Here is a 26,809-nt window from a genome sequence, read left to right on the forward strand (position 1 = left end):
CCTCCCCATGCTGACAGCACCTGGTCCTTGCACAGAGGCTGATGCAGTGGTGCTTTTCCCACCACTTTCAGGATGAGTTGATCAGTGCCCTTCTACAGAGTGTTATCTCCATGGACTCCCATGTTTCTAAAGTTTCATCATTCTAACAACCTCTCCCGGCTCCCTCAGTCCCAAGGGTGGTGGCTGTTTCCTGCGGTTGGAATCCACACTACACAGTGTTCTCATTCTGCTTCTCCGGTTACCTCTGCACGACTCTGTGTACCTGGTTAATGATTCATTATATTAAATTCTGTGGGTGATCTGGTGGGATTTCTGTCTCCTTACCGGACCCTGAACCCGAATACTTTCCTCTCTGCTTCTTGAGTTTTCCTTTTTGTAAAGCAATCTTTCTTATTTTGTCTGGTCCAATAATTCGTATTATGTATTTTGGAAATAGAATCAAAATAATATTCTCCTATATAAACTGTGGATTTCAGAGTTTCTCTTTCCCCCCAACCTCCCAGGCATTTCCTATAGCCGCAGCATTGGGAACCCCTCTCCCAGTGTGAGCCCCTTTTTCTCCTCTTAGTGCTTGAGGGCTACCTAGAAGACAACAAAAATTCACCCTCAGGAAAAAAGCGCTCAGTCTTTAAGCAAGGCCATCATCCTCTGAACATTCCCCACATCTGCTTAGGTATGGGAGTCAAGCCCGGTTTCTCTTTAGAAAGGACACATACATGGCCCTCTCCCCAGGGTGTTGCTCTGTTCTACAGATGTCAGTAGAAAACGCCTTCTAGTGAGTGGGAAGAGGAAGTCATTATGCTTTGTCTGGGGGTTTGGACCATAGTGTTCTACAGTGGTTAAGCTCCTCTTGCCTGCAGACGTATGCCCACATTTCTTCTTTGCTGTTGCATTTTCAGACTCTGAGGTTATTCTGCTGCAAAGCGTGGCTCTTTTTCCTATGACAGTGGTCGTCTCTGCACACTGGACTTTATTCTGGGTGCCTGACTGGCTCCATCATCCGCATGTTTGGAGATGTTGTACTTCGGAAATATTCAAAGCACTGGCATGATGTTACCCTGTGAGTTGCTATGAAGAGAGGAGACAAGACTTTGGGGACTTTGTAGAGGAAGGAAAGAAAGAGTAAGAAGCGCTGGGAGGTATCCTGAGATGAGGTAAGCGGGCTTGTGCTTCAGAAAGGAAATGTGAGCAAAGGAGGTAGACACATGGGCAGACTCAGGTTGAGGGAACAGGGAATCCGGGCTACTTGTCAAGCATGATTTGCCCAAATCATGATCTGGGCAAATTACTGTCTTTAATGTTGTATGGAATACAAAGAAAGGCACAAGATAGGGTGCCTGGTTTTGAGAAAGTGATATATAGAACTAGAACATTGGGTAATGCCCACAGAAGGGGCATGTGAGGCAGCGCCAAGTGGTCAAGAAGACAGGAGACTCTGGTAAGGCTTCAGGGTGGAGAAAGTCAACAGTTTCAATACCGCTGGGAAACTTGAGAAAGCTAATGGAGAAAGAGACCTCGGAGATGGCAGTTAGCACTGGCAACCCTGTGGAGAACTGGAAACAGGTTCATGGTTGGGACGGGGGGTGGTGAGATGGACCTTTTATTTCTAGAAGATTGGAGTGTCTCTAGGATAGGATACCAGATGTCCACCCCTGAAAGCCAGTAGCCAATATATCCAACTGTACAAAGACAAGGATAATGTCTAAGCCATCTTGGAGTGTGGTGCTACACTAGGAAGCCCATAGCTGACCCTGTGGTCCTGTAACCTACCTCATGGTTTCCCTGCAAGCCCATTCTCATTCGTGAACTGAGTGAAAGGGGAAAGGGAGGTGGCATTGGGTGGCAGGGGACCACCGTGGTTCTTATTTCTCTTTTTGTTCCTATCGACCGTTGCCTGATGCACGGCAGTCATCTAGATGGTCCTGAATACAGTGCTGGCTGGGGAACCATGCCTGCTGATTGCCACCCAAATTTCAAAAGTATGTTCAAGTCTAGGTACAGTAGTGACTTACTCGTCCACTAGCTGAACAAGCTTCTCTGACATGACTTTGCGGGCATCCCTTTGGGGATTGAATTATGACATCGACTTGACTCGTCCCTGGGCAACATTTATAATTAGGTAGATTGATTCCTCCTCTTGGTCTGCCCTAGCTGAACGTGTCTGCCTAGGTCCCAGAGCTGTGTTGGGGAGAATATGGAGCCTACAACCTAGTCCCAGGAGTGAAAAGGAGCAACCGAGGGGTAGGATGTCTGGAATTTCTAAGGGAGGGTGGTCTGGATTCCTAGGTCTCCCAACAGCCCCAACAAGTAAGTGCAGAAGAGGACATAGCTCCTTCCTAAAGGAGAAGCTGGAAGGGGAGGAATCAGAGAGGAGGCAGCAGTTGCTTTATGAAGCTGGGAAAGAGATACCTGGCTCCGTCCCAAGTGAAATTCTCTTATTAGTATTTGCCTAGATATGATAAGATGTTGAATAAACATGATGTGGTAATAATCGGGAAGCAGATGCCCGACAGCGTAGGATGACTGCATTTATTACAGCAGAGCCAGTAGCTCTTAAATTTTTTTCAATTTTTAGAAAGATTTTATTTTTAAACATTTTAAAAAAGATTTTATTTGTTTATTTATTTGAGAGAGAGAGAGAGGGAGAGAGCGTGCTCACAAGGAGAGGAGGGGCAGAGGGAGAGGGAGAAGCAGACTCCCCCGCTCAGCAGGGAGCCTGACATGGGCCTTGATGCCAGACCCCAGGATCATGACCTGAGCCAAAGGCAGACGTCTAACCGACTGAGCCACCCAGGCGCCCAGTTTTTAGATTTTTAAGGAAGTCTGTCTAGTGTTATAGGTGCAAGAAAGCAGGGCTGGAGTTTCTAGGTACTTGATGGAAGTGAGTAGGTGAGTAGAACTTGGGGCCAAATCCCCGCATTTCAAGAAAAGAGGTGGAATGGGAATGTTATCTGGAGTTTGCCAATAGCCATTGGGGAACCGAATCTCTTCCCCCTGCCTCCCATCGTCATTAGGGCAGAAGCTAAAAATCTACCCAGGTGTCCCAGGTTGCTAATACTATTCTTGCTGTCATTATCGTTCCACATTTTTATGGAGCCTCATAATTTTTTTCTTTTTTAAAGAGAGAGAGAGAGCAGAGGGGAAGGGCAGAGGGAGAGGGAGAGAGAGAGAATCCCAAGCTCAGCACAGAGCCTGAGGTGGGGCTTGATCTCACGACCCTGAGATAATGACCTGGGCCAAAATCCAGAGTCGGATGCTCAACTAACCGAGCCAGCCAGGCACCTCTGGGACCTCATGATTTTAATTGCACTTGCATGTTGTATATTTACTTGGTTTCCACATAGGCATTGTTGGAAACCATAATATAGAAAATTATAATGGCATTGGTAACACCACTTACTGGCTTTATTGCTTTGGCCCAGGCCTTTTTGCTGTTCTGGATTAGAGAACAGGCAGAAATTAATGCAGATGGTTGGGGTGCCTGAGTGGGTCAGTCAGTTAAGCATGTACCTCTTGATTTCAGCTCAGGTCTTGATCTCAGGGTGGTGTGTTAAAGCCCTGTGTATGTATCCATGTATTATGAATGAATGAATGAATGAATAAGAAATGAATGCAGAAGGCCAAGAGGAGTCTCGGTTTATCCGCAGCTTGGTGGTCCCCCATCCTCCCCAACAGTCAGGTTGCCCCTGCGTCTGGCAGAATGAGCTCTTTGCCATTCCCGGGATTTATGCTGGACAGCGGAAGGCCTGGTTCTCAAGCTCCAGGCCAGGTTTCCAGTGGAGGTATCTCCTTTGGGCTGTAGACTGCTTGAAAGAACCCCCAAGCCTGTGTGCCCTATAGAAGTAGTCCTCTGGGCCCTCCCTTGGCTTTGCTTCTGGGCCACCAGGTCCTTCTTTAGCCCCTGCCTCAAGTCCTCAGTCTTCTCCTACTTAAACATGTCACCGAGGCAGTACTTAAGGGTATGCCTGTCTTTGCCCTCACTTAATCCCAAGAAAACTTGGGATTTAGCCTCAATGGAGGAGGAAGAGAATTCCTCCCCAAAAGTACACTTTTTGTTTCCACAGTTAAACAGTGATTATATAGGGGCACGTGGGTAGCTCAGTCCGTTGAACATCCGACACTCGACGTCAGCTCAGGTCATGATTTCAGAGTCATGAGATTGAGCCCTGCACCGGGCTGGGCGAGCCTGCTTGAGATTCTGTCTTTCCCTCTCCTTCTGTCCCTCCCCCAGTGCTCTCTCTCGGAAAAAAAAAAAAGTGATCATATAAATAACACATACTTTTTATTTGAATTTGAACAACAGATGGAAATATAGAGAAGAAAATAAAAGACCCCTGAAATCTCATTACCTTGAGATAACTAATTATTTGGTAACCATCCTTTCAAGAACCTCTTTATGCATTCAGGCATACATGTGTATAGTTTTACATGAATGGGACCATATTACACATACTTTGTGTGTGTGAGTGCGTGCATGCACACACGTTTTAAGTCACAGATTTTTTTTCTCTCTCCCAATCTCTTCTTCCTAAATGAACACCCTGTCTCCCTGTTTCTGTCCTACATATGATCAATATTATTATCTGCTGTGTGCCCTTCTATATTCTTCATATCCTATTACTATCATACAGATATATATGTATGTTTACATATCTATGCTTATATAATATGTATATATTTTATAAATAATTAGATAGGTTTTTTCCCCCTTGGTTTTGAAATGTGATATCCTTTAATCCGTACTTTCTTTCATCATGTTTTCTTTTTCTTGCTAGTTGGTATTCAGTTGTAGGAACATATCAAAACGTGCTTATCTAATCTTCCACTGGTGGATATTTCTGTTTTCTTTTTCCATTTGGGAATATGAGGAATAAGGCTGCTATGAACATTCCGATGTGGTTTTTTGTGGGCATAAATAAAGTTGCTGGGTCGTAACTGGTCCAAGGGTGTGCTGGAACTTCTCCACCGGACACCTGAACTTGGGCAGAAGCCTTCTCGTCCACAGTCATTGTCATTATTGGTCTTCTTTGTAGGGGAGACCGTAGAAAACTCTTACTTCGCCATGTCCATAATGACACTCCTTCTGATTTTACGCTTTTATCTCTCTAGGCTCTTGATCACGTACCAGATGTCTAGTAAACCACTCCAGGTTCCCACAGACCTGTTCATCCGACAGTTCAAGTGGCACATGACCATGATTGTGGGATCAGTTGTTGCAATTTGTGTAAGTCTATTTCCTTCCATTCGTCTCTGTCCCTAAAGCTTGAACCAGTTCCTGTCTATCTAGGAGAAGGAGGCTGAGGGAAGCTCTCCATTTTGTCATTCCTTTTTCCCTCTTTCTGATCCAGAAACAGAAGTGACATAGAGGGACAAGCTCTTAGAAAAACAATGAGCAGGGCGCCTGGGTGGCTCAGTGGGTTAAAGCCTCTGCCTTCGGCTCAGGTCATGATCCCAGGGTCCTGGGATCGAGCCCTGCATCAGCCTCTCTCCTCAGCGGGGAGCCTGCTTCCCCCTCTCTCTCTGCCTGCCTCTCTGCCTACTTGCGATCTCTCTCTGTCAAATAAATAAATAAAATCTAATATATATATGTATATATATATTTTTAAAAAGATAAGAAAAACAATGAGCAAATTATATCAGGGAGGGGTAGCTGTAATGGAGTCCAAAACATTAGCCCCAAAAGCAGTTTGTCTGAGGGGAGGATGGAAACTTGAGCTGTCCGTCCTTTCTCTTTCCCCAAGGTGCTGTATTTCTACTCCAGCTCACCTGGCTCCTTTCTAGTTCTTAAAACTGAGATAGCGTCCATACCTTGTCTCTAAGGATACCTTGCTCTGCCTCTCTACCTTTGTGCATATGTGGCAGTTTTCTTTTCCCCTTGGTTCTGCTGAAAAATAGTTGAATTCTTCAAAAAGAATCTTTACCAGGAATAAATAGAGGGAAAAGTAAAAGAAACCTTAAAGATATACATCTATGTATTTACAAAGAACAAATTGTTTATCTGTGTATTTATTTATTTAAAGATTAAAGATTTTTATTTCTTTATTTGACAGAGAGACCACAAGTAGGCAGAGAGGCAGGCAGAGGGAGAGGGAGAAGCAGGCTCCCTGCTGAGCAGGGAACCCGATGCAGAGCTCGATCCCAGGACCCTGGGATCATGCCCTGAGGTGAAGGCAGGTGCTTAACCCACTGAGCCACCCAGGAGACCCACAAATCATTTATGTTACGCTAGATAACAGTTGTCTTCAAGCTGAGTTGCTTCCGCAGCTCCTTTTTCTGGGCATCGGTTCAAAGTTTTTGTCATTTAGCCTGGGATGAGTTTATGTTGTTGCTATGACTAGTTCTGGTGAAACTGAGAATCTCTTCTTTTTTTTTTTTAAGATTTTTATTATTTATTCAACAGAGAGATAAAGAGCACAAGTAGGCAGAGAGGCAGGCAGAAGGAGAGGGAGGAGCAGGCTCTCCGCTGAGCAGGGAGCCTGATGCAGGGCTCGATCCCAGGACGCTGGGATCGTGACCTGAGCAGAAGGCGGCGACTTAACCGACTGAGCCACCCATGCGCCCCTGAAAATCTCTTCTTGAACATCCTTTCTTGTTTTAGGTTATCAGAGAACAGGAGATGATAATTCAGTAGAGAAGTGCCATCTTAGGATAGAGTATATATTTTTAGGGATATGATCCTGAAAGAGGAAAAGATTACTCCAAGAGATGGCATTTCCTCATATCACTATAGAGCAATAAACCCCTTGGGGTCTACGGAGGAGGGCAGTCGAGAAGGGTAGTTGCTGGGCAAGAGCAGGAGAAGGTGGGGAAATTGGTTTCATACAGGGAAATCAGGCAAGTAAGTCAATGCACTGGGGATAATGAGAAACCATTTTCTCATTGTTGAAGGAGTTATAGATAATGGAAAAGGGAAGACTAGAATAGACCCTGAGGTGCTGGACTGGAATTGAAGGGATAAACGGAGTTATTTTATAACATTAAAAAGGAGCGGGGCACCTGGGTGGCTCAGTGGGTTAAAGCCTCTGCCTTCGGCTCAAGTCATGGTCTCAGGTCTCCTGCCTCTCTGCCTCCTTGTGATCTCTCTCTCTTTCTGTCAAATTAAAAAAAAAAAAAAAAAAAAAGGAGCAGTTCACCAACCCATCAAGAGGACATAACAGACCTAACCGTTTATGCACCTAATAGCAGAGTTTCCATATATATGAAGTAAAAACTTACAGAACTTCGAATAAAAATAGACAGATTCACAATTAGAAATTTCAGCATCCCTTCATCCATAATTGAAAGTACAAGTCATCTACAATGTTGACTCTCCACTCCATTAACCTGTTATGAGTGGTGGCTTTTCAATGTAGGGTGATTGGGCCTGCTGGGACACTGAAGAGGTGATATCTAGTGTAGGAAGGGACTGTCAGTTATCTATGAAACACCTTTTTCTAAGAACAGAACCTCTAAACCAGGACTTTTTTGTTTTTCTAGAGAAAAACAAAACTCAGAAAAACAAAATTCAGACTGCAACCTGCTTAGATCCCTACCGAGGCCATGGGCAAGGTGCTAGCAATGTCACGTGATTCTATAAATTTTACAGTAGTAAAATATTTTGACCTCCATCTGTTAAGGTCATGTACCTATTACAACTTCCTCCATGTCGGGTGATATTGGAAGGGTTGATCACAGGCATTTTCTTAGAGCCTGTTAAGAGAAATTTGAGTGGAGGAACATTTAGTTTTGATATAATGTGGTTTGCAGTCATTCTTGGGTATAGCTAAGTTGTAGCTAATTGTCTCGGTATAGGAATGGCTTCCAGGAATACTTCTCCCCACACTGTGCCAACCCAGCATCACGACACAAAGAAGCAGCCAGAAATCCTATCATGTTATGAATGCTTCCTATGACACCCAGCACCAAATTGGAGGTACTGGAGGAGAAACAAAATCTGAAACAGCATATTGCAAGATGGCCGACACACCTCCAGACACTGAATCCACATCGCAGGTGGAAATAAAATAGGGGTGACCCCAGCTTTATTGGTGAGTGACAGCTGTCTCAGATACTTCTCCTCAGACCTCTCCTTGTCTCTTATTAGCCAGAACTGAGAAACTCTCAAGAAGACTGGGGAAATGTAGGAGCGCCCGGGTGGCTCAGACAGTTAGGCATCTGCCTTCGGCTTGGGTCATGGTCCCAGAAGTCCGGGGTGTCAAGCCCCACATTGGGCTCCTTTCTCAATGGGGAGCCTGCTCCTCTCCACTCCTGCTCTCTCTCACTATCTGTCTCTCTCTCTCAAATAAAATCTTAAAAAAAAAAAAAGAAGCTTGCATTGCATTTAAAAAAGAAGGGGAAGTGTGGAATGTGACTGTTGTGACCGGCTCAAGCCAGTAATAATACCCCACGTGATAATAATGTAGCACATTTGGCGATATTATGTCCCAAACAAAAATGGGGTATTGGATAGGCAACCAACAGTGTCTGTCACAAACACCCTCCCCAAGTCTAGACCTAGGGAAACCTGCCTGCAGGAGAGCCCAGATCTGCACAAGAGACACACTCCTACAGCATCACTGTCTCACATACACATGCCCTGAGAGTTTAGAATGAAGGAATAACGAGAACAAGGAAGAAGGGTCTCCAGGGCCAACGGGACTCCCAGACTACCACGGCGCCAAAACCACACCCACCAAAGTTAGAAAATGATAGCAAAATCCCACCACTCTGAGCAGTGAGACCAAGAAGCAATGTTCCCAGAGCCTAACACAATTCAACGTCTGGTTTTGGCAAAGAACAAAGCTGAGTTTCAGAGGTAGCTGAAGGCAAGTCAGTAGGCAAAGAAGAGAAAAGCTTCTTGGTTTTGGCCTCACCAGAGGCTGGTCTGCACTGGTCATCTGAAGTCCACCCCCTATGAACTTAAATTCTGCTGGGACATTTCCCACACTGAGGGTGACTGTCCTGTGCATATTCTAGCAGGAGGGGAAAAACCATGTCTGCCCGTTTCTTCCTCTTCCAGACAGTAGAGTGTGGGACATTCCCTTCCTTCTGAAAAATGTGGAAATGCATAATAGCAAAACCTTCATCATCAGATCTTACTGGAAGGACTCGTCTTCCCCAGATCATGTGTGTTTGAAACATCTCAATTTCCTGTTCTCCTGATATCCAACTGCTGTGTAAGGTGTGGGTTCTGTAAATGACCAACCTTGAGAAATACAGCAAAACCCACAGACATATGGTTTTAAACACGAGTTAGTATCTGCATACGTGTTTGGTGGTGACTGAGACACCAGCTTTGGTTCAGAAGCAGCATGAGGTAGGGCAGGTAGGAGAACTAGGTCTGGTGGACTGACGATGCCTTCCCAGCAGAAGGGTGAAGAGACACGAACCACTGACAGGTTCTTCTTTCTCTACCCACAGATCTTGTACATCAGAGTTTCCTGGCGTGACAGCACCGGTCCTCTGCCCCCACGGCCCCACCCAGCCTGCAAGTCTTCTGTGTCTCTCCTCCAGGAGCTCTCGGACCTGACCCATCTTCTGCACTGGCCTCCTACCCCAGGAGATGGGGGGAACCTTTTGTCCTCTACCAGTCCCCAGACCTCCACTTACCACCTGAGGGGACCTTCCCAGGCCAGCTACACCCTGGGTGGCTACCTGGAGGCCATTCTTGTCGCCAGAGACCACCAGGGCAGGCCCAAGACCCACGGTGGGGATCTGTTTCGGGCACAGCTCCTGGGTCCCTACCTGAAGGCAGGAGTCCCTGGAGATATCCAGGATCTGGAGAACGGCACCTACCTGTTGACCTTTCCCCTGCTCTGGGCTGGACAGGTCCAGGTGCAAGTGCGGCTGATCCACTCCAGCGAGGCCGTTGGGGTCCTGCGGGGAATCTGGAGAGACCAGTGGGCCACGGTCGATTTCACGGGCTATTTTCGAGGACCCACAGGACATGAAGAAATTGCGACTTGCAATGTGAACCCCCTGCTCACTGGGGAGGAAGAGTCCACCTGTCACTATAGGGATGAAGATACTGGTGAGCTCTGGTTCTGTGCTCGGCCCCCCACCCTGCCCTGCGACTCACTGGTGGGCCATTCAAGTGGTCATTATTGGAATGTGACCACACCGCGCGAGGAGGCCCTGCTGGCATGGTAAGAAACCCAGCATCATCTGCGATCTCTGCCCCCCACCCCCAAACCCTGGTCCCTGTGGTTTTTCTGCCCCAGCTGCTACCTTTATTCATCTGTTCCCTTCATTGAACATGTTTCCTGCTGTGGGCCACGTCTCCTACTAAGTGCTGGCTACTTATGCAACGGTTGGCCTCCCTGCCCTCTACAAATTTTCAGTGAGGAGACTCATGGCTTTTGAAAACGCACAGTGTGATGGGTACTTAAGTGTAGCATACACAGAGTGGTGCGATGGCACGGACAAGGGGCCCCCCACCTGGTAGGTCGGGCAGGTGGCAACTTAGCTAAGCTTCAAGGAGAACCAGGGACCTCTGGCAAAAGAAAAGCATTCCAGGCCTCGCTGCTCTTCTGCTGGCCCTTGGAAGGAGAGACGTGGGGCTGAAACCACCAGCATATGTGGTCAGGGAGTATGGAGGATGGATGTGAGCTCCCTGAGTGAGAGGGGAGCAGAGCCTGCAGCCTGGAAGCTGGGAAGGGCTGAGAACTGTCCTCAGTCTTGGGGGAGCAAGCCTTCCTGGGGGGGACAGAGAATGGGAGGGAGGGGAGACGTGGCAAGCGGCCTGGCTCACCGTGAGCCTTACTGTCCCCGAGATCTAAGGCGTGGTGGGGACAGAGAGATCCCAAGGAGGAGAGGGGTATTTTGAGAGACCCCAAGAAAGACAGAGGCATTATTTAAGGCCGGAGACGTGGGCGTCTGGTCCCCAGCAGGAGGCAGGGGTGCGGGGACACCCTCACTGAGTGAGGGGAGAGAAGAGCCAGAGGTGTTTGCGGGGAGGGCTGGCAGCTGGGATGTGTGCTGCTCCGGGGCCCCAGGGAGCACGGAAGTTCTCACAGACTGCCATGAGGACGGGAGGAGGTGAGCCAAGCTGGAGACGCCCGAGCTGCCAGGGTGCCTGCTGGCCCCACAAGATGCTCGTCTCTGGCAGGCTCTCGGGAGCTCAGACTGGGGAGTTCCCACTAACACTGACTTCCTGGCATGAGAATTTAGTGCCAAGAAACCTTGGTCTTTCCAGACCAATTCTTACGCTCCCTTTGGTCAGAAAAGGAGAACCACACATCCTTTTTGCATTGGTCGATTAAGAGTAACCCTAAGATGAAATTACAGGAGCCGCCTCGGGATGGCGCTCGGGGTACAGCTCAGGAGTCTCCGGAGTGAGAGTGTGTGGGTTCTGACACCGGCCCCACCTGCTCCGACTTGCCAGCTTCTCTCTGTGTGATCTCTGGGAAGTCACTTAACCTCTCTGTTCTCTCATCCGTAGAGGGGAATAATAATAGTACTTCCCTCAGAGACTTGTGGTAAAGAACAAATAAATGAATGTGTGTAAAGTGCTTAGGACAGGGACAGCATATAGCGGCTCTGATGGCTCTCACAATCGTGTCCCAAGTATTTTGCTGCTGTCGAGTGGCCCCTGCTCTATCGGACATTGTCCAAAGGCCTGGAGGTCCTGGGGATGGGAGAGCAGGGCGGAAGTGGCCCCATCCCGTGCGAGCCACAGTGTGCTGACAGAAGACGGGCGTTAAAGAGACAACCACACATGTACACATGTGGCACATGTGTAGTTGACATGCATTTGCAGCCCCAAGATCAGGTGTTTTCTTTTTTTTTTTTTTTTTTTAATTTTTTTATTTTAATAAACATATAATGTATTTTTATCCCCAGGGGTACAGGTCTGTGAATCGTCTGGTTTACACATTTCACAGCACTCATCATAGCCCATACCCTCCCCAATGTCCATTTCCCCACCACCCTCTCCCGTCCCCCTTCCCCCCCGCAACCCTCAGTCTGTTTCTTGAGATTGAGTCTTTTATGGTTTGTCTTCCTCCCAATCCCATCTTTTCATTTTTTCTTTTCCTACCTCCCCCCAAACCCCCCCACCTTGCATCTCCACTTCCTCATATCAAAGAGATCATATGATAGTTATATTTCTCCGATTGACTTATTTCGCTAAGCATGATACCCTCTAGTTCCATCCACGTCGTCGCAAATGGCAAGATTTCATGTCTTTTGATGGCTGCATAGTATTCCATTGTGTATATATACCACATCTTCTTTATCCATTCATCTGTTGATGGACATCTAGGCGCTTTCCACAGTTTGGCTATTGTGGACATTGCTGCTATAAACATTCGGGTGCATGTGCCCCTTCGGAGCACCACGTTTGTATCTTTAGGATATATACCCAGGAGTGCAATTGCTGGGTCGTAGGGTAGCTCTATTTTCAGTTTTTTGAGGAACCTCCACACTGTTTTCCAGAGTGGTTGCACCAGCTTGCATTCCCACCAACAGTGTAGGAGGGTTCCCCTCTCTCCGCATCCTCGCCAGCATCTGTCATTTCTTGACTTGTTAATTTTAGCCATTCTGACTGGTGTGAGGTGGTATCTCATTGTGGTTTTGATTTGTATTTCCCTGATGCCAAGTGATGTGGAGCATTTTTTCATGTGTCTGTTGGCCATCTGGATGTCTTCCTTGCAGAAATGTCTTTTCATGTCCTCTGCCCATTTCTTGACTGGATTATTTGTTCTTTGGGTATTGAGTTTGATAAGCTCTTTATAGATTTTGGATACGAGCCCTTTATCTGATATGTCGTTTGCAAATATCTTCTCCCATTCTGTCAGTTGTCTTTTGGTTTTGTTCACTGTTTCTTTTGCTGTGCAAAAGCTTTTGATCTTGATGAAATCCCAATAGTTCATTTTTGCCCTTGCTTCTGTTGCCTTTGGCGATGTTCCTAGGAAGAAGTTGCTGCGGTGGAGGTCAAAGAGGTTGCTGCCTGCATTGTCCTCAAGGATTTTGATAGATTCCTTTCGCACATTGAGGTCCTTCATCCACTTTGAGTCTATTTTCGTGTGTGGTGTAAGGAAATAGTCCAATTTCATTTTTCTGCATGTGGCTGTCCAATTTTCCCAGCACCATTTGTTGAAGAGGCTGTCTTTTTTCCATTGGATATTCTTTCCTGCTTTGTCAAAGATTAGTTGACCATAGAGTTGAGGGTCTATTTCTGGGCTCTCTATTCTGTTCCATTGATCTATATGTCTGTTTTTGTGCCAGTACCATACTGTCTTGATGATGACAGCTTTGTAATAGGCTTGAAGTCTGGAATTGTGATACCACCGACTTTGGCTTTCTTTTTCAATATTCCTTTGGCTATTCGAGGTCTTTTCTGGTTCCATATAAATTTTAGGATTATTTGTTCTATTTCTTTAAAAAAAATGGATGGGATTTTGATAGGGATTGCATTAAATGTGTAGATTGCTTTAGGTAGAATAGACATTTTCACAATATTTGTTCTTCCAATCCATGAGCATGGAATATTTTTCCATTTCTTTGTGTCTTCCTCAATTTCTTTCATGAGTACTTTATAGTTTTCTGAGTATAGATTCTTTGCCTCTTTGGTTAGATTTATTCCTAGGTATCTTATGGTTTTGGGTACGATTGTAAATGGGACCGACTCCTCAATTTCTCTTTCTTCTGTCTTGTTGTTAGTGTAAAGAAATGCGACTGATTTCTGTGCATTGACTTTATATCCTGACACTTTACTGAATTCCTGTATAAGTTCTAGCAGTTTTGGAGTGGAGCCTTTTGGGTTTTCCACATATAGTATCATATCATCTGCAAAGAGTGATAGTTTGACTTCTTCTTTGTCGATTTGGATGCCTTTAATTTCTTTTTGTTGTCTGATTGCTGAGGCTAGGACTTCTAGTACTATATTGAACAGCAGTGGTGATAACGGACATCCCTGCCGTGTTCCTGACCTTAGCGGAAAAGCTTTCAGTTTTTCTCCATTGAGAATGATATTTGCGGTGGGTTTTTCATAGATGGCTTTGATAATATTGAGGTATGTGCCTTCTATCCCTACACTTTGAAGAGTTTTAATCAGGAAGGGATGCTGCACTTTGTCAAACGCTTTTTCAGCATCTATTGAGAGTATCATATGGTTCTTACTCTTTCTTTTATTAATGTATTGTATCACATTGATGGATTTGCGGATGTTGAACCAACCTTGCAGCCCTGGAATAAATCCCACTTGGTCGTGGTGAATAATCCTTTTAACGTACTGTTGGATCCTATTGGCCAGTATTTTGGTGAGAATTTTCGCATCTGTGTTCATCAAGGATATTGGTCTGTAATTCTCTTTTTTGGTGGGATCCTTGTCTGGTTTTGGGATCAAGGTGATGCTGGCCTCATAGAATGAGTTTGGAAGTTTTCCTTCCATTTCTATTTTTTGGAACAGTTTCAGGAGAATAGGAATTAATTCTTCTTTAAATGTTTGGTAGAATTCCCCTGGGAAGCCGTCTGGTCCTGGACTTTTGTTTGTTTGGAGATTTTTGATGACTGTTTCAATCTCCTTACTGGTTATGGGTCTGTTCAGGTTATCTATTTCTTCCTGGTTCAGTTGTGGTAGTTTATACATCTCTAGAAATGTATCCATTTCTTCCAGGTTGTCAAATTTGTTGCCATAGAGTTGCTCGTAGTATGTTCTTATAATTGTTTGTATTTCTTTGGTGTTGGTTGTGATCTCTCCTCTTTCATTCATGATTTTATTTATTTGCGTCCTTTCTCTTTTCTTTTTGATAAGTCTGGCCAGGGGCTTATCAATCTTATTAATTCTTTCAAAGAACCAGCTCCTAGTTTTGTTGATTTGTTCTATTGTTTTTTTAGTTTCTATTTCATTGATTTCTGCTCTGATCTTTATGATTTCTCTTCTCCTGCTGGGTTTAGGCTTTCTTTGTTGTTCTCTCTCCAGCTCCTTTAGGTGTAGGGTTAGGTTGTGTATTTGAGACCTTTCTTGTTTCTTGAGAAAGGCTTGCACTGCTATATATTTTCCTCTCAGGACTGCCTTTGTTGTGTCCCACAGATTTTGAACTGTTGTGTTTTCATTATCATTTGTTTCCATGAATTTTTTCAATTCTTCTTTAATTTCCTGGTTGACCCATTCATTTTTTAGAAGGATGCTGTTTAGTCTCCATGTATTTGCGTTCTTTCCAAATTTCCTCTTGTGATTGAGTTCGAGCTTCAGAGCATTGTGGTCTGAAAATATGCAGGGAATGATCTCGATCTTTTGGTACCGATTGAGACCTGATTTATGACCCAGGATGTGGTCTATTCTGGAGAATGTTCCATGTGCACTAGAGAAGAATGTATATTCTGTTGCTTTGGGATGGAATGTTCTGAATAGATCTGTGATGTCCATCTGGTCCAGTGTGTCATTTAAGGCCTTTATTTCCTTGTTGATCTTTTGCTTAGATGATCTGTCCATTTCAGTGAGGGGAGTGTTAAAGTCCCCTGCTATTATTGTATTACTGTCGATGTATTTCTTTGATTTTGTTACTAATTGGTTTATATAGTTGGCTGCTCCCATGTTAGGGGCATAGATATTTAAGATTGTTAGATCTTCTTGTTGGACAGACCCTTTGAGTATGATATAGTGTCCTTCCTCATCTCTTATTATAGTCTTTGGCTTAAAATCTAATTGATCTGATATAAGGATTGCCACCCCAGCTTTCTTCTGATGTCCATTAGCATGGTACATTGTTTTCCACCCCCTCACTTTAAATCTGGAGGTGTCTTCGGGTCTAAAATGAGTTTCTTGTAGGCAGCATATTGATGGGTTTTGTTTTTTTATCCATTCTGATACCCTGTGTCTTTTGATTGGGGCATTTAGCCCGTTAACATTCAGGGTAACTATTGAGAGATATGAATTTAGTGCCATTGTATTGCCTGTAAGGTGATTGTTACTGTATATTGTTTCTGTTTCTTTCTGATCTACTACTTTTAGGGTCTCTCTTTGCTTAGAGGACCCCTTTCAATATTTCCTGTAGAGCTGGTTTGGTGTTTGCAAATTCTTTCAGCTTTTGTTTGTCCTGGAAGCTCTTTATCTCTCCTTCTATTTTCAATGATAGCCTAGCCGGATATAGTATTCTTGGCTGCATGTTTTTCTCGTTTAGTGCTCTGAATATATCATGCCAGTTCTTTCTGGCCTGCCAGGTCTCTGTGGATAGGTCCGCTGCCAATCTAATGTTTTTACCCTTGTATGTTACAGACTTCTTTTCCCGGGCTGCTTTCAGGATTTTCTCTTTGTCGCTAAGACTTGTAAATTTTACTATCAGGTGACGAGGTGTGGACCTATTTTTATTGATTTTGAGGGGCGTTCTTAGCATCTCCTGGATTTTGATGTTTGTTCCCTTTGCCATATTAGGGAAATTCTCTCCAATAATTGTCTCCAATATACCTTCTGCTCCCCTCTCTCTTTCTTCTTCTTCTGGAATCCCAATTATTCTAATGTTGTGTCGTCTTATGGTGTCACTTATCTCTCGAATCCTCTCCTCATGTTCCAGTAGTTGTTTGTCTCTCTTTTGCTCAGCTTCTTTATTCTCTGTCATTTGGTCTTCTATGTCACTAATTCTTTCTTCTGCCTCATTTATCCTGGCAGTGAGAGCTTCCATTTTTGATTGCACCTCATGAATAGCTTTTTTGATTTCAACTTGGTTAGATTTTAGTTCTTTTATTTCTCCAGAAAGGGCTTTTATCTCTCCGGAGAGGGTTTCTCTAATATCTTCTATGCCTTTTTCGAGCCCGGCTAGAACCTTGAGAATTGTCATTCTGAACTCTAGATCTGTCATGCTACCTATGTCTGTATTGATTAGGTCTCCAGCCTTCGGTACGGCCTCTTGTTCTTTTTTTTGAGGTGAGTTTTTCCGCCTTGTCATTTTGTCCAGGTAGGATTTGCTTTCTCCTGCTGTGGAATTCCGCTGTTCTTGGTGACTGAAGTTGGTTTTGGATCGGTTTCTTGTTGATCTTCTGGGGGAGGGGCCTGTTGTTGTGATTCTCAAGTGTCCTTGCCGCAGGCGGAATTGCACCGCCCTTGCCAGGGGCCGGGCTAAGGAATCCGCTCGGGTTTGCTTTCAGGAGCTTTTGTTCCCTGAGCGCTTTCCGTAGAGTTCCGGAGGACAGGAATGAAGATGGCGGCCGCCCAGTCTCTGGCCCGGAGGAGCCAAGAGCTTGGGGTTCCGCTCCTCAGTGCGCTCTCAGAGCAAAGCGCCCAATAGCCCCGCCTCCCTGGCTTGCGGTCGCGCCTCGAGGAAAGCAGTCAATTGTTGGAGCTGGAGAAAAGCGCCGGGTCGCTTTTGTCTCCGTGGTCTCCGGCCGCGCTCCGAGCCCACCCGGCCTGCGACCGGCACAAGGTAACCCTGGGCTTAGAGCTCACTCCTCGGCTTTGTCGCTATAGCCGGCTTCCCCGCTCTAATAACTGCGAGCTCTGCGGCACTCAGACACCCCCAGTCCTTCTGTGACCCCGCGGGTCCTGGGGTTATGCTGACCCCGCCTGGGTTTCCCCCCAGTTTAGCCTCTGGAGCGATGTCTCCCACTGGAGCCGACTTTTAAAAGTCCCGATTTTGTGCTCCGTCGCTCCGCCGCTTGCCGGGTGCCGGCCCCTCCCCCCGGGGTCTATCTTCCCGTCGCTTTGGATTCACTTCTCCGCAGGTCCTACCTTTCAGAAAGTGATCGATTTTCTGTTTCTGGGATTGTTGCTCTTCTTCTCTTCGATTTCCCGTTGGATTTGTAGGTGTTCACAATGGTTAGATAAGCTATCTAGCTGATCTCCTGCTACCCGATGTCGTCTCAGCCTGCTACTTCTCCGCCATCTTGACTCCTCCCCTCAAGATCAGGTGTTTTCTTTACATCAACTTTAATCCCATCTGAGGACGCCTGCAGCTGGGCTGGTGGCAAGAGCTCCCTCTCCTAAGGTCCTGCAAAGAAACTGACACCTTGGCCAACTGGGATCCTTCCTTGGTCCTCTGGTCACCCCAAGGTGCCCACTGTCCAAACTTGTGTAACCTTGGGGTCTGCTGGGGAGGGCAGCCAACCTCACCTGGGTCCCGCTTGGGACCCTCCTTCACCTGCTTCCTGAAGCTGTCACCCCTAGAGGGCGCTAGAGCCCGGCCATTCAAGGAAGGCCCTACACGGGCATTTTTCTAGATTGTAGGAATAGTCTCATCGCTTTCTCCCCAGAAGCAAATTGCTCTCTCCTCCTCAGACACAGCCCTTCGGGCAGTCCGTTCCCTCACTCAGCAAGTGGAAGCTGAGCACGTCCGCCTGCGCGGGCCTGCCGGAGGCACTGGGAAGGCTGCACGGGCCTGCTGGAGGCACTGGGAAGGCAGCCACAGGTACCCTGCTCCCGTAGAGCTTCCTTACGACAGGAGGGAGGGTCAGAAACCGTGAACATGGCAATACCTAAGTAGCGTATAGAATGTTAGAAGGAGATACGGGGGCCACCTGGGTGGCTCAGTGGGTTAAGCAGCTGCCTTCGGCTCAGGTCATGATCCTGGAGTTCCGGGATCGAGTCCCGCATCGGGCTCCCAGCAGTCTGCTTCTCCTTCTGACTTTCTCTCGCGCGCTCTCTCTCAAATAAATACATAAATAAAATCTTAAAAAAAAAAAAAAAAGGAGATACAGGCTAGGGAAAATTTAAAATACACAGCAGGTGAGGATTAGGAGTATGGTGGGTTGTATGGTTAGGAGTATGGTTGCAACGTTAAATAGGGGGTCAGGGTAGACTTCATTAAGAAGGTGACATCTGAGCAAAGACTTAAAGGGGATGAGAGAGTTGACCCAGGATATACCTGAGAGAAGAGGTTCAAGGCAGAGGAAATGCCGTGGTGTGCCTGGTGTGTCTGAGGAACAGCAAGGAAGTCTAATAGCTGAGATGGGGCAGAGGACAGGGAGGTGGCAGGTGAAACCAGTAGCATCAAGGGAAGGACATGGCATGACCAGGAAGGGCTCTGTAAGCACAGTAATTTGGGGTGTAAGTGAAAAGGAAGTCACTTGCAGGATTTTGAGCAGAAGACGGGCACCCCGATCACATTTTTAAAGGGTCTCTCCGACCGTCGTTTTGAGGATGGATTGCAGGTTAAGGGAGAATCAGGGAGATTGAAAGGTGGGAGGGCTTTGCTTCAGGTTGCGATAGTTAAGATGTCTAAAGTGATTGATTTCTGGGTATATTCTAAAGGCAGTACCTATAGCATGTCCTGAGAGAACATGGAATGTGCCAAAAAGTGAGAGCTCACAGATGAGTGTGGGGTCTGGGGCCTGCTTGCGTGGAAGGACAGTTGTCATCACCTGGAGTGAGAAAGTGGCAGGTGGGGTGTCGGGGGTTGGAGAGGGGGAGTTTGGCCACGTGTATTAGACACCAAGTGGGGATTGTCGAGCAAATGGCTAGACTCACAAACCTGGAATTTGGCAGAGAAGACTGGGCTGGAGATTTTGGCTGAGTGAGACCACCAAGGTAGGGAGTGTGATCTGGAAAGAGGAGCCAAGGGCTGTGGCGGGAGCCTGGGGAGAAGGGGCTCACACAAGGGGCTACTTACTAGGGGAGGGAGGGGTCCCAGGGACCAGGGAGCCACTGCTGGTTTGATGGTGGTCAGGGAGAATCCAGCAGGAGGGGGCTCAGTGAGACCGCGAGGAGAGTCAGCACTTCTTGCAAAACGCTCCAAGCCTATGAATCATGGTTTTTTTTTTTTGTTGTTGTTGTTTTTAAGAGAGAGAGAAAGAGTGCACAAGAAAGCTCCCTGTGTGGTGGAGAGGGAGCAGTAATCTTAAGCAGGCTCCACCACACTCAGTGCAGAGCCCAAATCGGGGCTCAGTCTCATGACCCTGAGATCATGACCTGAGCTGAAATCAAGAGTTGGATACTTAACGCATTGAGCCACCCAGGCGCCTCGAATCATGCTTTTCATTTCCTGTACTTCTGTGGTGCTTTGACACCTTGGGGCCTTGTGGACCAAGGAGGGGTCCCCTTGGTCCCCAGGTTAGCTAGCTCCTGGAGAGAACAAACAACTTGCCTTGAGCACAACCCCCCAGTCCTGAGTGCACACCACCCCCCTGCCTGCATTTATCCGGCTCTTACAGACCCGGCCAACAGCCTGGCCTGAAAGCACCTCAGGGCCGTTACTGACAGTTAGAATCTCCCTCTATAGCCCAGAGCCTGCTGACATTACTCAACGATCCAATCCTAAACCCCCCGCTGCTTGCCCTTCCTTGCCTGTTCCTTCCTATGAAAATTACAGCAAAGGTTTTGCCCTCTGCCCCCGACTGGCCCTGGTGCTTCTCTGTGTGCCCCTGCCTCTCAGGAACTCTGGGTAATACCTGATCTTTCTCATGGCATCATCTCCTGATCTGTTGGCCTCCCCAATACCTAAATAAAACCAAAATCCTGGGTACGTCGTAAAACAGCTCTGCTTTCTGCACTGACGGAATCCCCAGGTGAAGAATCCGGGTCCCCAGATCCCTGAACTCCAGCTTCCAATCCTCTCCTGCCCCCACACCCTCCCTGTCCCCCAGAAGCCCTGACACTGGACAGATGCCCTTGACTTTGAGGACTTCCTTTCCTCCAAGAAGCCCCATGTCGCTTCAGCCCAGGATTCCTTCCCATCACACCTTCCCATTAAGGGCTCCCCTTTTGCCAATTGGTTTCTCTTCAGGAATGTGACAGACAAGGTCCTCCCTCAGGGTATTTCTCCAATCTGGGTGGCCAAGGAGAGCAACAAGAGTCTGGGTAAGTGACACCGGGGCTTGCAGAAAAGGCCGCACTTACTCCGGGCCCGGGGCTTTGGACTCTTCTGTACCCACAGATTGCTTTGCTTACAAATAATTATTTACAGTTCTGTCCCCTCAACAACCGTGCTACCCTGGGATCCCGGGCCCGAGGCCCTCTGGGTTCTACCACCGAGCTGTGTGGCACTCACGGTCCTGCTCCAGCCGCTCCTTCTCCACCGCTGCCGGCGTCCTGGACTGCCTGGCTGGCCGCATCGTCCACATGATGGGGGACTCCACGCTCCGGCAGTGGTGGGAGTACCTGCGGGACACCGTGCCCTGTGAGTGGCCCTGAGCGCGGGGCGGGGGGGGGGGGGGGGCGCTCCTCGGAGAAGGAGAGAAGAGCCAGGGCTTTGAGAAGGCAGAGAACATTTCAGGAGAAAGACCTGAAGGATCCCTGGGGAAGGACCAGATGCCTGGGTTTGGGGCAGAAACAGGGATGGGGAACAGGATGCCCAGTTACACGTAATCTCAACAATTAGGTTGATGATGGGAGGCTCTCACAGGAGGGGGAATGTGTTTGAAGAATGATGAGTACGTAACCCTCGCCGGAAGTGAGGATTTGCCGGGGGTGGGGGGCAGCAAATACTGAAGGAAGGGAGTTCGAATTTAAGAAAAGTATTGTAGGGAAACCGGGGGTTTACCTTGTGACATTGGGGAGACGCTGAATGTTTGCAGAGTTTTGTTTGCTGGACGGATTGGATTGAAAGAGGAACGTCCAAAGACCAGTTCTACGTTAGGGCAGGTCGGCATGCAGGCTGGGGCCAGCAGTACAGGGACCGTCATCCTGAAGGAACCGACAGCTTGTTGACTGATTGCTTCTAGAGAGGGGGGAGATGCCCAGGTAACTAGGGATAACAGGAAACGGACTCAGAATGGGAGTTCCTGGCGGGCCTGACTAGATGTGGGAGCAAGAGGCCGCAGTGGGAGGCGATGGTGTATTTATTTCATATTCTTCATATGGCGTTGAAGAGGTAAGGAGGGGTCTTCCGGGGAGGGTGAGCACGAAGCTTTTGGACAGATGGGATTGGAACTGAATGGAGATGTCTGAGCTTCGGGTACAGCTTCATGTGTATTCCCTGGAGGAGAAAAGTTAAAAGAGCCGAGAGCGTCGTGCAAGCTGCGTCCCATCTGAGCCTCCACGTTGTGTGCACAGACCCTACCATGTAACGTGACGTGGGTTATGGAGGATGCTTGACTGGGGAGTGGGGGCGACATGACAGCCAAGGAAAGAAGGAACGTCAGCACCAAACCACCTCCCCTCGCTGTCCTGCTGTCACCCCAGAGAAGTGTGCAGAACCCACAGGGCACGAGAGGGATGTGGGCTACCATTTGCTTACAGAAGTCCTAAAAGTACCCACTGCCCCCACCTAGAGGCCTTGAGGTCTGTGGGATGTCCTCTACCCTCCTGCTGGAGGAACCGAAGGCGCTTGCCTGCCGGGAGGGTTAGCCTGGGTGAAGCCCCTTCCTTTGGGGAAAAACAAGAGCTCCAGTTCCAACTAATCTGATGTGTAGGCAACGTCAAGTGACCCTCCCTCCAGGGTCACTTTGGGACAATTCTGCATATGGTAGGTGGAGTAGGTGACTTTCCTAAGCAGGAGATGTCTCTAGAGATGAGCAGAAGCTCGTGACAGAGAGTGGGGAAGACCAGATCCTCTGCCAGCTGATTTGGCCCCTTCCTGTGAGATAGAAAAAGGGGCCCCCTGTGCCCACAGAGCCCTGAGGCACAAGGCGGGGCAAGCAGGCAGGGACTGTGTGCAAAGAAAGGAGGGCCTTTCCCTGGAGGTGCATCTGGCTCTCTATCAGGGCACACAGTTGAGGGGACAGACCAGACATCAGGAGCCTCTGGCCCCCAGCTGGCCACCGTTGCACAAGGACAGAAACTGGACAGCTTGACTGTCTCGCCTGGGGCAAGTCTTCATCCAGGGCTGGCCGAAGGGAGCCGATGGGTGAATCCAAGTTGAAGTGCTGGGTCAGGGAGGAGACCGCAGAGAGTGACCACGTACTGCGAAGAAAGGCAGGGGCAGCCAAAGGAACATCAGTGAGACAAAATGCTCCAGGGGGCCAGGGAGGCCCAGGACCGAGAAGAGGTCTTGGGACTTGGAAACTGGGAGGTCGCTGGCGATCTTACAGATTAGGTAGAGCACAACCTGCTGATAAGGCCAGAGGCCACTTGGGTGCTAAGAGGGAAGTGATGCTAGATCTTTTGTGTTTTTAAATGAGGAAGTACAGGCCTAGATTAACCCCTAAGCCTCCTCTTGTCCTCCCCACAGCTCTGAAGCCTGTGGATCTACATGCCACGTATCACACGGGGCCCCTGATGGCAGTGGAGACCACTCGGGGCATCGTGCTGCACTGGCGGGCCCACAGCTGGCCCCTGCGCTCCCTGCGCACACCAGTGGCCTCCCTGCACTCTGTGGTACGGGAGCTGGGGGGCCTGGCCGGGGGCCCCCACACCGTGGTGGTGCTGGGCCTGGGCGCCCACTTCAGCACGTTCGCCCCGTCTGTCTTCGTGCAACGCCTCGCAGGGATCAGGGCGGCGGTGGCTGCGCTGCTGGCCCGGGAGCCCCCCACTCTCGTGGTCGTCAAGCTGGCCAACACCGGCTACAAGTCCGTGTATGGCAGTGACTGGTTCACGCTCCAGGTGAACCGGCTTCTCCGAGCTGCCTTTGCGGACCTCCGTGTGGCTTTCGTGGACGCCTGGGACATGACCTCCAGTCTGGCCCTGCCCGACAGGATCCACCCGGGCCGGCTTATCGTCCGCAATGAAGTCAACGTCTTCCTGTCCTTCGTCTGCCCCACGTGAGCGCTGCTGCGGGTCCTGGGCTGTGCGGACGGAGAAGCTGATTGGGATGATCCAGCCTGGACGGCCTTCCCTTCAGCCGTCCTCACCCCTTCGCTTACTTTTCTCATGCCCGGGCCATATGTCAGCCCGCAAGAATTGGGAGGGAAGCCTGGCAGTGGTCCAGCGACATCTGTCACATCCGTGCCTGTAAGGATTGTCACTTTATGTGCTGGAGTCTCCATTCAGAGTGTCAGCGAGCCTTCAAGGTCAAACTTCAGTCAAACGAGAGATTACTGATAGGACCTGGTAGTTCCACTCCTGGGTATTGATCTGAAGGAAAGGGAAACACTAACTCAGAAATGGATCTGTACCCCCGCCTTCACTGACGGCAGCTTTACTTACAACAGCCAAGATATGGAAGGAACCTGAGTGTCCGCCAGTGGATCAATGGATCAAGAAAATGTGGCCTATATGAGATGGTCACGGACCCTCCCTGGGGAGTCTCACCCCTTTCCTGCAGAGCACGAACCAAAGAGCAAACTCAGACCGCCTCAAAACGATCCCAGACAGATGGTCCCCCAAATTGACTTTCCATTGACTTTCGTCCTCATCTTAATGCTAAAAACATGCCCAGAGGTGGAGACTCAACATGCCAATGAAAGCCCAGGGTAGGAAGGAGCCTGTTGTGTCAGCCGCAGCTGCCGCCCACTTTCCTGGGAGTCCCCGATCCTGCCTGCTGAGCATTATTCCTTGTTCCCACCTCAGCCCCTTTAAAACTTGCCCTGGCTGTTGTTGAGAGAGCCAGTGTGGCACCTGAGTCGTGACTGTGTCCCCTTCTGTGGCAGCTGTTGCCCCAATAAAGCCTTTCCTGTACCTTTAAATTTGGGGTCCAGCCTTGGTTTCTATTGTATCGGGGTATAAGGACCCAAGTCTGGTCATGAGTCTGGTAATGTATATACACAATGACATATTAATCAGCCATAAGAGAGAAAAATCCTGCCATTTGCAACAACATGGTTGGCTTTTGAGGGCGTTATGCTTAGTGAAATGCACCAGAGAAAGACAAATGATCTCACTTACATGTGGAATCTGGAAAACAAAACAAAACAAAACAAATGAACAAATTCGTAGGTAGGGAGAACAAAGCAGTGGTTGCCAGAGGTGGGGAAGGGGGGACCATGGGTGGGGAAGGGGGGGACCATGGGTGGAGGGGGTCAAAAGGTACAAATGTCCAGCTATAAAATAAGTCCTGGGGACATAGTGTACATCATGGTGACTACAGTTCATAATACCGTATTGTGTATATGAAGACAGTTAAGATAGCTCTTAAAAGTCCTGACAACAAGAAAAAATTTTTTAGCCAGATTGGAAATGGGGGTCAACTAGACTTATTGTGATGATCATTTCAAAAGAATACAAATACCAAAGCATTATGTTGTGTACCTGAAGCTAATACAGTGCTATATGTCAATTATATTTTAATTCAAAAAATTAAAAGGAGTGTTGCTTGGGTTGGTCGTGTGATAGACTTTTCCCAATGACCTATTTGTGTTCTTAGACAAGGGCATGTTGCCTAATTTGGCATTGCTGTCGATAAAAAATAAGTGATTTGGAAATATTGATTATAACAACATATTTAGTGCTTTTACTGAGAGAAAAAATAATTTTTACAACATAAATATATAATACTTGAAATTCCACATCCTTAAACGTCCTGCAAATATCGCCAACCCAAAACAGATCATCCAGGTTCGAGTAATAAGAATCAGTACAGTTGTCTTTGTTTTGCTAACTTTTATTTGTGTAAAAACACATTTCTCAACTTTGTATTATTAGGAAGGTACACTCCTCAGGGCAGAGAGATCTTATTTGGCCCATTATGATAACTTAAATATTCTCCATAAGGCATGGGGCTGTGGTTGTGCTCTGACCCGGGTCTCACACAACTGACAGGCGCAAACCCACCATCCAGAGGGAAGGTGACCCGGCGCACAGGGACCCTGACCTCAGCCCTGCAGGGCGCTGCCGGGCTGGCCAGAGGGACCCCAGGCGTCCCCACGTGACCGCATCTCCCCGCCCCGCCCCCAATCAGGATCCTGCCGCTGTTCCCATTGGCTGAGCACAAGGGGGCGTCCGTCCATCAAACCCGGAAGAGCAGGTGCGACCTGCGCTCAGGCAGGTGTGGGAGGGAGAACAGGCCCGAGGTCCCACAGGAGGGCGCGTGCCCTGCTTTGCTACAGGAAGCCCCACTCTGAGTGACGCCGCCTGCTTTGGTATCATCTCCGCCTTTACTTTTTTTCCTGGTAGATTTTTGTTTATTTGTGAGAGACAGTGAGAGGGAACACAAGCAGGGGTAGTGGGAGAGGGAGAAGCAGACATCCCGCTGAGCAGGGAGCCCGATGCGGGGCTCTGGGCTCGATCCCTGGACCCTGAGATCATGACCTGAGCCGAAGGCAGACGCTTAAGCGACTGAGCCACCCAGGGCCCCATCCGCCTTTACTTTTTAATCGGCTTTCCTAAGCAAGTCATGAATCAGGCAGCATCCCATCCCGCAAGCAGAGATGTTCCGCCTTCAGAAACGACATTTTCCGGTTTGTACCGAGAAACAGTGCCTTTTGCTCGGACCGAATAACTCCTTTTCTCCAAAGACCCAAAATTAAAATCTTAAAAAGAAAAAATTCCTTTATCTCCCAGGATTGCACTGAAAACGAAAGGTAACAGACAAGACACGTCCTCCAAGTCCGTGTCCTTGCCCCAGGGCAGTGGTTCTCAAACTTCCACAGTCTGGAGTGAGGCCTGATTTTCACAAGTTCCCACATGCGGCTGGTCCATACTGTGATATGAGGTACGTGTGTGTGGACGTGTAGTGGGTATATGTTTAACTTTTTAAGGAATGGCTGGATATTTGCACCTCTGTGGGTTCCCACCAGCAGTGTATGACATCCCCAGTTGCTCCACTTCCTTGTCAACACTTAGTATTGGCTTGTCTTCAGTTTGAGCCATTTAACAGATACGTGATGTGATCTCACTGGGGTTTTCATTCACATTTCCCTAGTGACTAATGCTGTTACACATCTTTTCATGTGGTCGTGAGCTGTATGTCTTCTTTGACAAAGTATCTCTTCAAATCTTTAGCTCATGTTTGCAATTGGGATTTTTTTTCCACAAATTTTGAGGGTTCTTTGTATATTTGGGATACAGATCCTTTGTGACTTACATGATTTGTCAATATTTTCTCCCAGTCTGTAGTGTCTCCTTTCATTTTCTTGACGGCATCTT

The 26,809-nt window shown here is 47.9% G+C and overlaps 1 protein-coding gene across 1 annotated transcript; it reads left to right on the forward strand.

Moving 5' to 3' along the window:
• Positions 1-5,127: 5,127 nt before the first annotated feature.
• LOC308359438 (NXPE family member 3-like) lies at positions 5,128-24,402 on the forward strand. The gene is made up of 5 exons (XM_080830477.1): positions 5,128-5,224; positions 9,400-10,124; positions 20,634-20,707; positions 20,814-21,026; positions 23,019-24,402. The coding sequence occupies exons 1-5, from the start codon at positions 5,129-5,131 to the stop codon at positions 23,549-23,551; spliced, it is 1,641 nt and encodes a 546-aa protein (XP_080686603.1). The 5' UTR covers position 5,128; the 3' UTR covers positions 23,552-24,402.
• The last annotated feature ends 2,407 nt before the right edge of the window (positions 24,403-26,809 follow it).

The sequence above is a fragment of the Martes martes genome, assembly GCF_963455335.1.
Source record: "Martes martes genome assembly, chromosome: 18".
Taxonomy (NCBI): Eukaryota; Metazoa; Chordata; class Mammalia; order Carnivora; family Mustelidae; genus Martes; species Martes martes.

What these genes read in the sequence shown, in the direction of transcription:
- LOC308359438 (XM_080830477.1), top strand. Translation starts at nt 5,129, where the DNA reads ATGTCTAGTAAACCACTCCAGGTTCCCACAGACCTGTTCATCCGACAG. An exon ending in GGAGAGCAACAAGAGTCTGG is followed by an intron (nt 20,708 to 20,813) that starts GTAAGTGACACC and finishes AATTATTTACAG; the next exon opens with TTCTGTCCCCTCAACAACCG. An exon ending in CCTGCGGGACACCGTGCCCT is followed by an intron (nt 21,027 to 23,018) that starts GTGAGTGGCCCT and finishes TCCTCCCCACAG; the next exon opens with CTCTGAAGCCTGTGGATCTA.